This window comes from Acomys russatus, chromosome 18, assembly GCF_903995435.1.
Source record: "Acomys russatus chromosome 18, mAcoRus1.1, whole genome shotgun sequence".
Lineage (NCBI taxonomy): Eukaryota > Metazoa > Chordata > Mammalia > Rodentia > Muridae > Acomys > Acomys russatus.
The window spans coordinates 17,320,796-17,335,118 of NC_067154.1; the positions used below are offsets into that span (position 1 = coordinate 17,320,796).

At 46.4% G+C, this 14,323-nt stretch overlaps 1 protein-coding gene across 3 annotated transcripts in view; it reads right to left on the reverse strand.

Moving 5' to 3' along the window:
• The window catches only part of Lrch1 (leucine rich repeats and calponin homology domain containing 1), a 193,488-nt gene that overhangs the window by 103,326 nt on the left and 75,839 nt on the right, over positions 1 to 14,323 (reverse strand). For all 3 annotated transcript variants that reach the window (XM_051160833.1, XM_051160831.1, XM_051160832.1), the window contains exon 2: positions 5,290 to 5,434. In XM_051160833.1, coding sequence (XP_051016790.1) covers positions 5,290 to 5,434 — 145 coding nt within the window. The remainder of the gene's footprint in view (positions 1 to 5,289; positions 5,435 to 14,323) is intronic.

Here is a 14,323-nt window from a genome sequence, read left to right on the forward strand (position 1 = left end):
TCACACGGGAGCATCCTTATACATACCATCACACAGGAGCATCCTATACACACCATCACACCGGAGCATCCTTATACACACCATCACACAGGAGCATCCTATACACACCATCACACAGGAGCATCCTTATACACACCATCACACAGGAGCATCCTATACACATCATCACACCGGAGCATCCTTATACACACCATCACACAGGAGCATCCTATACACACCATCACACAGGAGCATCCTTATACATACCATCACACAGAAGCATCCTTATACACACCATCACACCGGAGCATCCTTATACACACCATCACACAGGAGCATCCTATACACACCATCACACAGGAGCATCCTTATACACACCATCACACAGGAGCATCCTTATACACACCATCACACAGGAGCATCCTATACACACCATCACACGGGAGCATCCTATACACACCATCACACAGGAGCATCCTTATACACACCATCACACCGGAGCATCCTATACACACCATCACACAGGAGCATCCTTATACACACCATCACACCGGAGCATCCTTATACACACCATCACACAGGAGCATCCTTATACACACCATCACACAGGAGCATCCTATACACACCATCACACGGGAGCATCCTATACACACCATCACACAGGAGCATCCTTATACACACCATCACACAGGAGCATCCTATACACACCATCACACAGGAGCATCCTTATACACACCATCACACAGGAGCATCCTTATACACACCATCACACCGGAGCATCCTTATACACACCATCACACCAGACCTTCCTTATACACACCATCACACGGGAGCATCCTATACACACCATCACACCGGAGCATCCTTATACACACCATCACACAGGAGCATCCTTATACACACCATCACACAGGAGCATCCTATACACACCATCACACAGGAGCATCCTTATACACACCATCACACAGGAGCATCCTATACACACCATCACACAGGAGCATCCTATACACACCATCACACAGGAGCATCCTATACACACCATCACACAGGAGCATCCTATACACACCATCACACAGGAGCATCCTTATACACACCATCACACAGAAGCATCCTTATACACACCATCACACAGGAGCATCCTATACACACCATCACACAGGAGCATCCTATACACACCATCACACAGGAGCATCCTTATACACACCATCACACAGGAGCATCCTATACACACCATCACACAGGAGCATCCTATACACACCATCACACAGGAGCATCCTATACACACCATCACACAGGAGCATCCTTATACACACCATCACACAGGAGCATCCTTATACACACCATCACACAGGAGCATCCTATACACACCATCACACAGGAGCATCCTTATACACACCATCACACCAGACCATCCTTATACACACCATCACACGGGAGCATCCTATACACACCATCACACAGGAGCATTCTTATACACACCATCACACCGGAGCATCCTATACACACCATCACACCGGAGCATCCTTATACACACCATCACACAGGAGCATCCTTGTACACACCATCACACAGGAGCATCCTATACACACCATCACACCGGAGCATCCTTATACACACCATCACACAAGAGCATCCTATACACACCATCACACAGGAGCATCCTTATACACACCATCACACCGGAGCATCCTATACACACCATCACACAGGAGCATCCTTATACACACCATCACACAGGAGCATCCTTATACACACCATCACACAGGAGCATCCTATACACACCATCACACGGGAGCATCCTATACACACCATCACACAGGAGCATCCTTATACACACCATCACACCGGAGCATCCTATACACACCATCACACAGGAGCATCCTTATACACACCATCACACAGGAGCATCCTATACACACCATCACACAGGAGCATCCTTATACACACCATCACACAGGAGCATCCTTATACACACCATCACACAGGAGCATCCTTATACACACCATCACACAGGAGCATCCTTATACACACCATCACACAAGAGCATCCTATACACACCATCACACAGAAGCATCCTTATACACACCATCACACAGGAGCATCCTATACACACCATCACACAGGAGCATCCTATACACACCATCACACAGGAGCATCCTTATACACACCATCACACAGGAGCATCCTTATACACACCATCACACAGGAGCATCCTATACACACCATCACACGGGAGCATCCTATACACACCATCACACGGGAGCATCCTTATACACACCATCACACCGGAGCATCCTATACACACCATCACACAGGAGCATCCTTATACACACCATCACACAGGAGCATCCTATACACACCATCACACAGGAGCATCCTTATACACACCATCACACAGGAGCATTCTTATACACACCATCACACAGGAGCATCCTTATACACACCATCACACAGGAGCATCCTTATACACACCATCACACAAGAGCATCCTATACACACCATCACACAGAAGCATCCTTATACACACCATCACACAGGAGCATCCTATACACACCATCACACAGGAGCATCCTTATACACACCATCACACAGAAGCATCCTTATACACACCATCACACAGGAGCATCCTATACACACCATCACACAGGAGCATCCTTATACACACCATCACACAGGAGCATCCTATACACACCATCACACGGGAGCATCCTATACACACCATCACACAGGAGCATCCTTATACACACCATCACACAGGAGCATCCTATACACACCATCACACGGGAGCATCCTATACACACCATCACACAGGAGCATCCTTATACACACCATCACACAGGAGCATCCTTATACACACCATCACACAGGAGCATCCTATACACACCATCACACAGGAGCATCCTTATACACACCATCACACAGGAGCATCCTATACACACCATCACACAGGAGCATCCTTATACACACCATCACACAGGAGCATCCTATACACACCATCACACGGGAGCATCCTATACACACCATCACACAGGAGCATCCTTATACACACCATCACACAGGAGCATCCTATACACACCATCACACGGGAGCATCCTATACACACCATCACACAGGAGCATCCTATACACACCATCACACATTAGCATCCTATACACACCATCACACAGGAGCATCCTTATACACACCATCACACAGGAGCATCCTTATACACACCATCACACAGGAGCATCCTTATACACACCATCACACAGGAGCATCCTTGTACACACCATCACACAGGAGCATCCTTGTACACACCATCACACAGGAGCATCCTATACACACCATCACACAGGAGCATCCTTATACACACCATCACACAGGAGCATCCTTGTACACACCATCACACAGGAGCATCCTTGTACACACCATCACACAGGAGCATCCTATACACACCATCACACAGGAGCATCCTATACACACCATCACACAGGAGCATCCTTATACACACCATCACACAAGAGCATCCTATACACACCATCACACAGGAGCATCCTTATACACACCATCACACAGAAGCATCCTATACACACCATCACACAGGAGCATCCTTATACACACCATCACACAGGAGCATCCTATACACACCATCACACAGGAGCATCCTTATACACACCATCACACCGGAGCATCCTATACACACCATCACACAGAAGCATCCTTATACACACCATCACACAGGAGCATCCTTATACACACCATCACACAAGAGCATCCTATACACACCATCACACAGGAGCATCCTTATACACACCATCACACAGAAGCATCCTATACACACCATCACACAGGAGCATCCTTATACACACCATCACACAGGAGCATCCTTATACACACCATCACACAGGAGCATCCTTATACACACCATCACACAGGAGCATCCTTATACACACCATCACACAGGAGCATCCTATACACACCATCACACAGGAGCATCCTTATACACACCATCACACAGGAGCATCCTTATACACACCATCACACCGGAGCATCCTTATACACACCATCACACCGGAGCATCCTTATACACACCATCACACGGGAGCATCCTATACACACCATCACACAGGAGCATCCTTATACACACCATCACACAGGAGCATCCTATACACACCATCACACAGGAGCATCCTTATACACACCATCACACAGGAGCATCCTATACACACCATCACACAGGAGCATCCTATACACACCATCACACAGGAGCATCCTATACACACCATCACACAGGAGCATCCTATACACACCATCACATAGGAGCATCCTTATACACACCATCACACAGGAGCATCCTTATACACACCATCACACAGGAGCATCCTTATACTCACCATCACACAGGAGCATCCTTATACACACCATCACACAGGAGCATCCTATACACACCATCACACAGGAGCATCCTTATACTCACCATCACACAGGAGCATCCTTATACTCACCATCACACAGGAGCATCCTATACACACCATCACACAGAAGCATCCTTATACACACCATCACACAGGAGCATCCTATACACACCATCACACAGGAGCATCCTTATACACACCATCACACAGGAGCATCCTTATACACACCATCACACAGGAGCATCCTTATACACACCATCACACAGGAGCATCCTATACACACCATCACATAGGAGCATCCTATACACACCATCACACAGAAGCATCCTTATACACACCATCACACCGGACCATCCTTATACACACCATCACACAGAAGCATCCTATACACATCATCACACTGGAGCATCCTTATACACACCATCACACAGGAGCAGCCTTATACACACTATCACACAGGAGCATCCTTATACACACCATCACACAGGAGCATCCTTATACACACCATCACAACGGAGCATCCTTATACACACCATCACACAGGAGCATCCTATACACACCATCACACAGAAGCATCCTATACACACCATCACACAGGAGCATCCTATACACACCATCACACAAGAGCAACCTTATCCACCATCAGACAACATCCAAGCCTCCTTATACACACCATCAGAGAGGACACAATGATGCTATCTAGGTAACCCAGTCCCTTTTAGAACCTTGGCCTCCTGACATCTGGATAAGCCCAGCACCAAGGCCCTGTACATTTAGGACAAAGGGCATTTTAAATGACCCTCATGGTTTACTTTCAAGTGTGGTCAAGAACTGTAAAGGTGGCAGACATGAACGTGCCCCGGTTTTGTGCTGGCCAGTTAACAAAGGTGATCAGAAGTTTCCTCGTTAAACCTACCTCAAGTTTAGGTGGGTCAGCATCTGCAGGTTGACAATGGCCTCAGGAATGACTCTGATACAGTTGTGGTATAGGTTTAGAATTTCCAGTGATACAAAGTGGCACAGCTCCATTGGCACTTCCACCAGTCTGTTTTTAGACAGATCTATGAGGCGGGAGAAAGGGAAGAGCACGCTGTCAGTCCATTATCACCATCCTCAATACCTTGTCCTGGCCTTCAGTGCTATGGTCTAAACTATCAACATTACTGCTCTTGTGCCTCTACTGTGATTTCTATTTCTTGGGCAAATTCAGAAGCATGTGCATAAGGAAAACAAAGGTGCTGGATTCAGACTCAGACTAGCACCTAAGGTGACTTTTTAACCAAAGTGGGCCTGGCCTCCAGGTTCTCCCAGCATCCTTCGGTCCCTGCCTGTTATAGGGCAGGGCTACCATACTCTGCTCTCTACCTTGAGCTTTCTAGCCCAGGAGCAGGGCTTTCTCTCCCCCAGAGGTACTTCACTATATAATTCATCTCTGTGGTATCTCTTTCTGTCTCTCTCTGTGTCACGGTCTCTGTCTCTGAATTCCTCCCTCCCTCTCTCTCTCCCTCCCTTCCTTCCTCCTCACCCCTCTCTCCGCTCCATCCACATGTGCTTTCTTTCTCTCTGGCCCCCATTTTTCTGTCTTCCTCTGCATAGCCACACTTCACTGACCCCGCCCCATCTATGAGGCCAGTGAACCCACCTGAGAGCTGCCCCCCCCCCAATAAACCTGCATTGATATACTCTACTTTAACTCCAATTGGCTCATTTTGTCGGCAGAAATAATCATCAGTAAAGGCACTCACCACCCAGCCTGACAACAGGAGCTCAGTCCCCGAAGCCACATAGTTGACAGAGAACCCACTCCTATAAAGTTACCTCTGACCTCCACATATGTCATGGTACTCACTGCCCTGATTTAAAAAAATAATAATAATAAATGTAAAGTAATGTGTTAAAAACAAAACAAAATAAAAAGGGGGCAGGAGAGATGGCTCAGTGGTTAAAGGCACCTGCTGCTCTTGCAGAGGGACCCAGGTTCAGTTCCCAGCACCCACAACCAACCAACTGTAACTCCAGTTCCAAAGGATCTGGCATCCTCCCTAGCCATCAGGAGCACCAGACTCACACTGAGTTCTTGTACACATATGCAGATGACTATCATAGATATTAAATAGTTATTTAACAAAACACCATTAGGGCCAGCAAGATGGCTTGGTACATACAGCCTAATATCTGGATTCATTCTATGGCACTCACATGGTAGAAGGAGAAGGGACTCCTGCGGGCTGTCCTCTGACCACCAAAACTGAGTCACAGCACCAGTGCACATGCATTGCCAAATATACACACAATAAACCTTTTTAAAAAGAAGATGAGAGTTCAGGAGGAGGGCTCAGCAAGTAAAGAGGCCCTTAGTGAAGGCCCAGCAACCTGAGATCCATCCCCCAAACCCATGTCGAAAAGGTGTGAACCAACTCCAGAAAGTTGTCTTCTGGCTTTCACTCATGTGCTGTGAGCTGCGCACAAACCACCCAAATCCCCCTCCACACAGACACACACACTATACCCATACACAATAATAATAATGAATACAAAAATAAATGTGCTGCAAGAATCAAGGTGTGAGGTGGGTGGGCAGTTCCTCCTCCTGTGTGAGATGCCCCCTGGGTCCTCAGGTGACTGCCTGCCCTCATACCTTCTGGCTGGTTTGGAATTCCACCTTTGCTACTTCCTTTCATTGTTGTGTGTAGCTTTGACCTGTATTCCAGCTTGGTAATTTATTCCCTGGACTTTCTCTTGTGTTCACTAGGCTGCTTTCTGATGTGCTCCTTTTTAAAAGAATATTGTATACTGGAGATGTTCTAAACGATGTTCAGTACATATCTCACACACACACACACACACACACACACACACACACACACACACACACGTCAGCTATGTGAGATGACACATAAACTAATTTGCATGACTGTAGTTATTGTCATAATGCATTATATGTGCATATATACCAAAACAGATTAGATATCTGACATATATACATGCATGTACACTTTAACCCAATCTTTTTTTCACCCACAAATATGGATATAAAAATGATATATTTTTCAGTAGAGTCCGACATCATACAAGTCAGAAAAAAATTTAAATGTCAGTGAAGGGCTGGTTAAATATTCATCCTCCATTAATAAATGCCATAAATAATGCTAATATCAAATTAACCAATAAATATGAATGTTAACAACCATTGCATTTCCTGGGGTGCTATGGAACAATGAAACATCACCTTCTGCAATGAACACTGGGCACTCTTGAGAGTGAATGAAAGTGTGCTCTGTGGCTGACAGGGCACGATCTCTAAGATAAACTGCCCATGCTGGTAAACGGCCAGGTATAAAACAGGGCTTGTAGCATCTGTGGTTTTAGAGGGTGTTTTAGACATTTACTTACTGTCGGTTATTTCTGGAGTGTTAAGAAACTGGTAAAAGCTGAAGTTTCTAGACAAATGCCAGAGATGGCTAGATGACTAGAAAAGTGGCTTCTCACTTGAATGTACACACACACACACACACACACACACACACACACACACACACACGCACACACACAATATATATATGCATATATATGATATGTACCATACATACACTATTAAAATATTAACCTCTATATGTATATAAAAACACATCTAAAGCATCCATGTTCTCACTCTCACTACAGAATGAATTTGTGCTTTAAACAAAAGACAAAAGTGACTGTCAAGTCCCGGGTAAAACGGAGGGTGGGGGTGGGGGGGCGCGGGCTGTGAAGCAAATTTCCTTTCATGGCCGTTTAGGACCAAAACACAAAAAAACAATTCCAGGAGACATGCAGATTTTCGTGTGCTACAACAAAGCAGGAAATCTGCCCAGAAAACATGCTGTTTCCTGCGAGTTCGGCTCAGAAAACCCCACGAAGTTCACTGAGAGACAAGTGAGAGGCACAGTCTGGTGTCTCCAGTGTTTACAGTGCAGACTACTTGCTGTCCTCACTCTGATCTCCTCCATGGTCAGCTGCCCCCTCCCCCTCCCCCTCCCTCTGCCCTTCCCATCCAACCTCCCCGCCCCCCATCCCCACCAGACTCCTCTACCTACCATATGACCTCTGCAGAGATCCGCTGAGTCCTATCTGCTGACCGGCAAAGCCTTAATTCTTGCTCATTTTAAACTAGTTCTAATATTTTCCTATTGGTTTCTTGTTTTGTTTGCTCCTTTGCTTGTTTGGGGTTTCCGCTGTTCTTCCTTTTGGGAGACAGGATATTACAATGCAGGCTCAGGATCACCTACAACTCAGTTGCAGCTCCCAGTGTTGGCACTCGGCCACAGGCCTGTTGCAAACTGTTGTGGTGTGCACACCTCGGTTTGAAACAGGGCGTCATGTTTCGAGGTCCAGGCTGACCTCGAACTCTACATAGAAGTGAGTGGCCTTGAATTTTGATCCCCCTGCTGGGTTCAAGACAGGGTGCTGCTACACCTGACCGATGAACCTCGGGCCTCGGGCTCAGGGCCTGTGCACACTGAGCAAACACGCTACCAACGGAGTTCTCTTTAAAGTGTTGTTTTTAGCTGTTCTGCTCTCCATGTACCTTGCCAGTGATCCTTTTTCTACAGGAGTTAGGCTATACATCACAAATAAAATAAAATAAATTTCTAAACTAGTGGCTTCTCATTCTTCCTAACGCTGTGACCCTTTAAAACAGTCCCTCCTGTTGTGGTGACTGCCGCCCCCTTCCCCCCCACCCCCCGCCGCCATAAAAATTATTTTTGTGGCTACTTCCTATCTGTGATTTTGCTACTATTATGAATCATAATGTAAACATCTGTGTGTTTTGACGGTCTTAGGTGACCCTTGTGAAAAGGTTGCTCGATTCCCAAAGGGGTCGCGACCCACAGGCTGAGAACCACTGTAAGTTGTTGCCAAGCTTGGTACCCACCAGGGCCAGGCCCTCACTGTACCCAAACAAGCTGATCTATATACCCACCAAGCCAGTGACAATTTCCCTGTGCCATAAGCTCCTGTATTTCTGGATTTTTGTCTGTTTCTACATTAGAAGGTCAGATATCTATCTACACACAGCCTAGACGCTCCTAATGCCCACACAAAAACAGCTGCCTCAGTCAGCAATGTGGAAATTAAAACAAAACAAAAAGAGTCTATTTGGGTTAATTAACTGCATGCTGAAATATTGGCACATTCATGAACATTTCCTAACTATATGCTTTCTACACAAACAGGGAAACCACACACATTCAAGGGGCGTACACGTTTAAAAGAAAACTGAGGCAAGTTCACAAAAAAAAAAAAAAAAAAAAAAGTGGGCATATCCCAAACTATGCTTCTAATGCAGTCTAAATCGGGGGCTGGAAAGATGGCTCAGTGGCCAAAAGACTGCACTGCTCTTGCAAAGGCCCTGAATTTGGCTCATAAAGCCCATATTGGGGCTGACAACCAGCTCTAACTCTTACTACAGGGGACTTGCATTGCTCACATACACACACAGACATATATATAATTTAAAAATAAATACGATTGTATGAGTGCCCATGCTCTAAATCATGAGCTGAGTACTGGCTGTAAGACCAGATACAGTTGGTGCCATCTGCCCAGTATACAGCAAACACAGCATGCAAACCCTACATGAAACAGGGATTCCTGTCGCCTCCAACACACAGGTAAAGAACCGGCTTGGGTCACTTGCCAAACCACAGAGGGGACTCTTCATCTGGATTGTGCTCCCCCAGGAAACCAGCCTTCTTCATGAAATGAGGCAACAAGACCAGGGCAAAGAGTCAATCTTCCAGTTTGATTTGTCCAAAATTAACCAAAATACAGTCAATATGTCAACATGAGCAAGGCCGTGGGGAGGCATGGCTGTGCCTCATGCACAAACAGGGAAGTACTGAGCTTGGCAGGCTTTCAAATATATGACTGTTTCTTCTATATGCCTCTTAGCATTGCTTAATTCTCAACTTCATTAGTGGAAGACAGAAGATGTGTCCTCCTCTGAGCTTTACATAAGTTTAGGAGCAAACCATCAGATGCCCAGAGAGGAAAGGAAGTCTGCACTACGGTGTTAGGACTTATGTAACAAAAGAAAACGTGTTCACAATGTTTCCTGTTACCTGAAAACCAAGAAGTAAAACAAGGAAGGAAGGGAAGCGGGAAGGGGATGGGGAGAAACAGAGAGCCAGGTGTTGATGCACTGGTCCCAACACAGAGGAAACAAGGACAGGAAGGGCTGACGGCCACATCCGCTACTTTCTGCCCACCTCCAAAAGAAAGGAAGGAAGGAAGGAAGGAAGGAAGGAAGGAAGGAAGGAAGGAGGGAGGGAGGGTCAGAGAGGAGAGGAAGAGAGGAAGAGAAGGGGAGGGGAGCAGAGGGAGAGTAGAGGACTAGAGGACAGATTGGGAAATGGGGGAGGGGAGGGGAACAGAGCTGAGAGGAGAGAAGGAATAAATTTAGGGCTTGGTTGTAATCAAAGGCACAGGACAGTGAGCACCTCCTCCAACCCAGACCCCTAACAGATGGCATCAGAGTCCAAAGCACACCGCCCAAAATCTGAACAATGATGCTGAGAAAGAGAGAGGGAGAGGGAGGGAGGGAGGGAGGGAGGGAGGGAGAGAGAGAGAGAGAGAAAGAGAGAGAGAGAGAGAGAGAGAGAGAGAGCTAGCTCACACAAAATTTCTAGGCATCAAGCACTGGGTAAGAGGGCAATTCCTATATTAATCCAATGACACCCAAAGCCAAGGGTGCACATGGGTGAGAGACCCAGGAAGACCTGAGCCAGAGACAAACAGGCTTTTTGCAAGGGACTTGGACGAAAGGTTTATATTAGTTTGGATTATTTGCACCTCTGGTGCTTTTATAAATATAGAAAACAGTTAGAGCTGTTTTCTAAGTAAATCCCTACCTAGAGCCCCTCAGCCTGCTGGCACGCTAGGGTCATCCTCAGGTTTACAGAAACCTGGGGCTTATGACAGGAAACCTTGAGATGTCCACACGATGCCCCACACTTTTCAGGAATAGGGAAGAGGCCCTACCTGGCCTCTACACCAAGCCTCACCAGTAAATATTTGTCGATCCACCAGCAAGAATAAAACCACTAACACAATTTTGGGCCAAATTTGAAACAAGCTTTAATTAAATACTGGCCAGGATGATGGGCTCTGATGAGGTTTCTGGGTCCCAGAAAATGGCTACAAGTCACAGTTTGCAGAGGCTCATAAAGCCAGTCCCATAAGGCTACATATCCCACCACATCCAATTAGGGGCAGGCATATATCCTGACGTACTGCCTGCCTGCGTGTCTTCCACCTACATCCAATCAGAGGCAAGCGTGCATCCTAGTATTTCCTGCCTAGGTACCGCCTGCCAACATGTGACCAAGCACATTGGTGCAGCTGGGTCAAACAAAAGCTGTGCGGCTTGTCATCTTACATAGCCTCATGTATTTCAGGAATTATCTATCCTTAGACAAGGAGCTTACAAGGAAGAGCATTTTTTATGTTATGGATCTCCTAGGCACAGTAATCAAAACTTAAAACATAACTTTAGCCCTCACACACTCTCCCATGGCGAAGAGGATGCTGGTTCAGACAAAAAAGAGGCCCTTACAGGATCCTAAGACGAGAGTGAAAATACTGCCGAAGCTGGATCTGCTGGGAATAAGTTACTTCCTTCTCAGCAAGTTCCAATATAAGCAGGGCAACAGAATTCTGACCAGGAATGAAGTTTTACGTGTTTTGAAAAAACCATGGACACAGAAAATTAGTTTAAAATTTTTTCTTCCTTTGTTTGCATGTGCACACCACACACAGAGAGAGACCAGAGCTTAACACCAGGTGCCTTCCTCAATTACTCTCCACCTTAGAAAGAAAGAAAGAAAGAAAGAAAGAAAGAAAGAAAGAAAGAAAGAAAGAAAGAAAGAAAGAGAAAAAGAGAGAAAGAGAGAAAGAAAAAGAAAGATTCCCCTCCTCTCCAGCTCTCTATTTTGGGTTTAGGCCAGCAAGCCAGGAAGCCCCACGGAGCTTCTTGTCCTGTTTCTTTCTTCAAGACAGGGTTTCTCTGTGTAGCCTTGGATGACCCGGACTTGCTTTGTAGACCAGGCTGGCCTTGAACTCACTGAGATCCACCTGCCTCTGTCTCCGGAGTGCTGAGATTACAGGTGTGTGCCTCCGAGCCTGGCATCCCACACTTCATTTATTTTTAAAAGCAGGTGTTGGGGATTGAACTCAGGTCCTTGTGCTTGCTAAGTAAACCATCAGAACCACAGTCCATAATAAGAACCAGGCAAGGCAGATGCCTCCATAACTCCCAGTATGGTGCTGACTGGTTTAAACAAACAAACAAACAGAAAAGCAGAACTGATTCCTAGCTGTGTGAACAGCCACCGAAGTTTCCTGAGAGCCCTTGCTCACTCAGTCTCACAGGATTGGAGTACTAGGAAGATCAACTATCCATCTGTGTTGTGCATCATAAAAAGAAAAAAATATTAACAACAGGCCCATAGCTGGGGTCTGATCATCAGACATTCCACAGCCTGGTAAAAGCTACGTGACCTCTGGCCAGGTCTTTAACGTGTTTTCCAAACGAACAGGGTGTGTCATGGGTGCCTTTGTTCCCCACCCAGCCCATGCAGCCAACTGTCCTAGTTTGAATCCTACCCTGGGGTCTTGCTCTGCAGTGGGGAGTCAAGTACGCCCCAGCACAAACACACTCGGGCAGCAGACCAGCACCCCTAAGACATGTCTGCCCACATCCGCTGCTTAATTGAAGTATTCACACGATAGCCAAGCAGCCAGAAATAAAACAATAAGGATTCCGCTGCCAAAACAAGCTTTGCAAATCCCTAAAATAAAGTGGCCAAATGAGTAAAAATAAGCGGGGTAGAATAGAAAAACAGTGTGTGGTATCCAGTGTGCAGTCAGCAAGATGGACTGCAGGGAGGCACAGGCTGTTTTTGTATAAAAAAGGAAAGTGGTAGCTCATGAGGAACTGCTTGAAGCCCCCGTGTGCCAGCAATAACATCCGAAGTTTGCAATCACTAGCATCCTCGATGTACAAGCTCTGATGGACCGGGACAACTGGGGACCTCGTATACCACGTCCTGATGGGGAGTCAGAAGAAAAGGCCCACTCTTGCAAGCCAGTACCGTGACCAGTTTCAGGAAAACCAAGGAAGGCCATAAATATACTACATCTCAATGAACTTTAGAAGCCAGCATCTCTTTCTGTATCCAAGAGGGTGGCAGCCCCCAGAATCCCAAGGGATGCCTAAACAGCCCAGGGAGTACTGAGTCCACCCATCCTTATGTTTGTCCTTCCATTTGCATGCCCGTGATAAAGCTGGATTTACAAACTAGACAAAGCAAGAGAATATACCAATAAGGTGTGATAAACTAAAACAGTTTCCATGGACTATGATGAAAGTTGTGTGTCTGTGAGAAAGAGCGAGACAGGGGTGGGGGAGAGGGGGTTGTAAAGACAAAAGTTATTTTTGGATCACAGCTGACCACAAGTAATTGAAACGCAGAGTCAAACAACATAGAAAGGAGCTACTGTGTTAGCACCAGCCATGACGTCCTGTTAACCGGATAAGATGTACGCCCATCACACCGAAGTCGAAAGCTCTGGCTAACTCATGCATGAGACCCTGTGCCTCCTACTGCTCTTGAGAGCTGTTTCCATTTTCATGTTATGGCTACTCCTGAGACCACCACCCCTGTAGACTGTGTTGGGTGGAAAGATGCCCTGGGGTCACCAGTCTTCTCCAATGAATTAGGCAAGGTCTCCTCTTTCTCTCTACCTGTGCTGAGCTTCCTCTCTGCTCCACAAAGCCCGCAGTTCGGAAACCCACTTCCTCACTTCCTATTCTGATCTCCATAAACATGGAAGCCAAGCCACATGATTCAACACCCACCCACAGAAGGATGTGTTTATAGATAGGCCCCTGAGTAAGGGACCAAGGC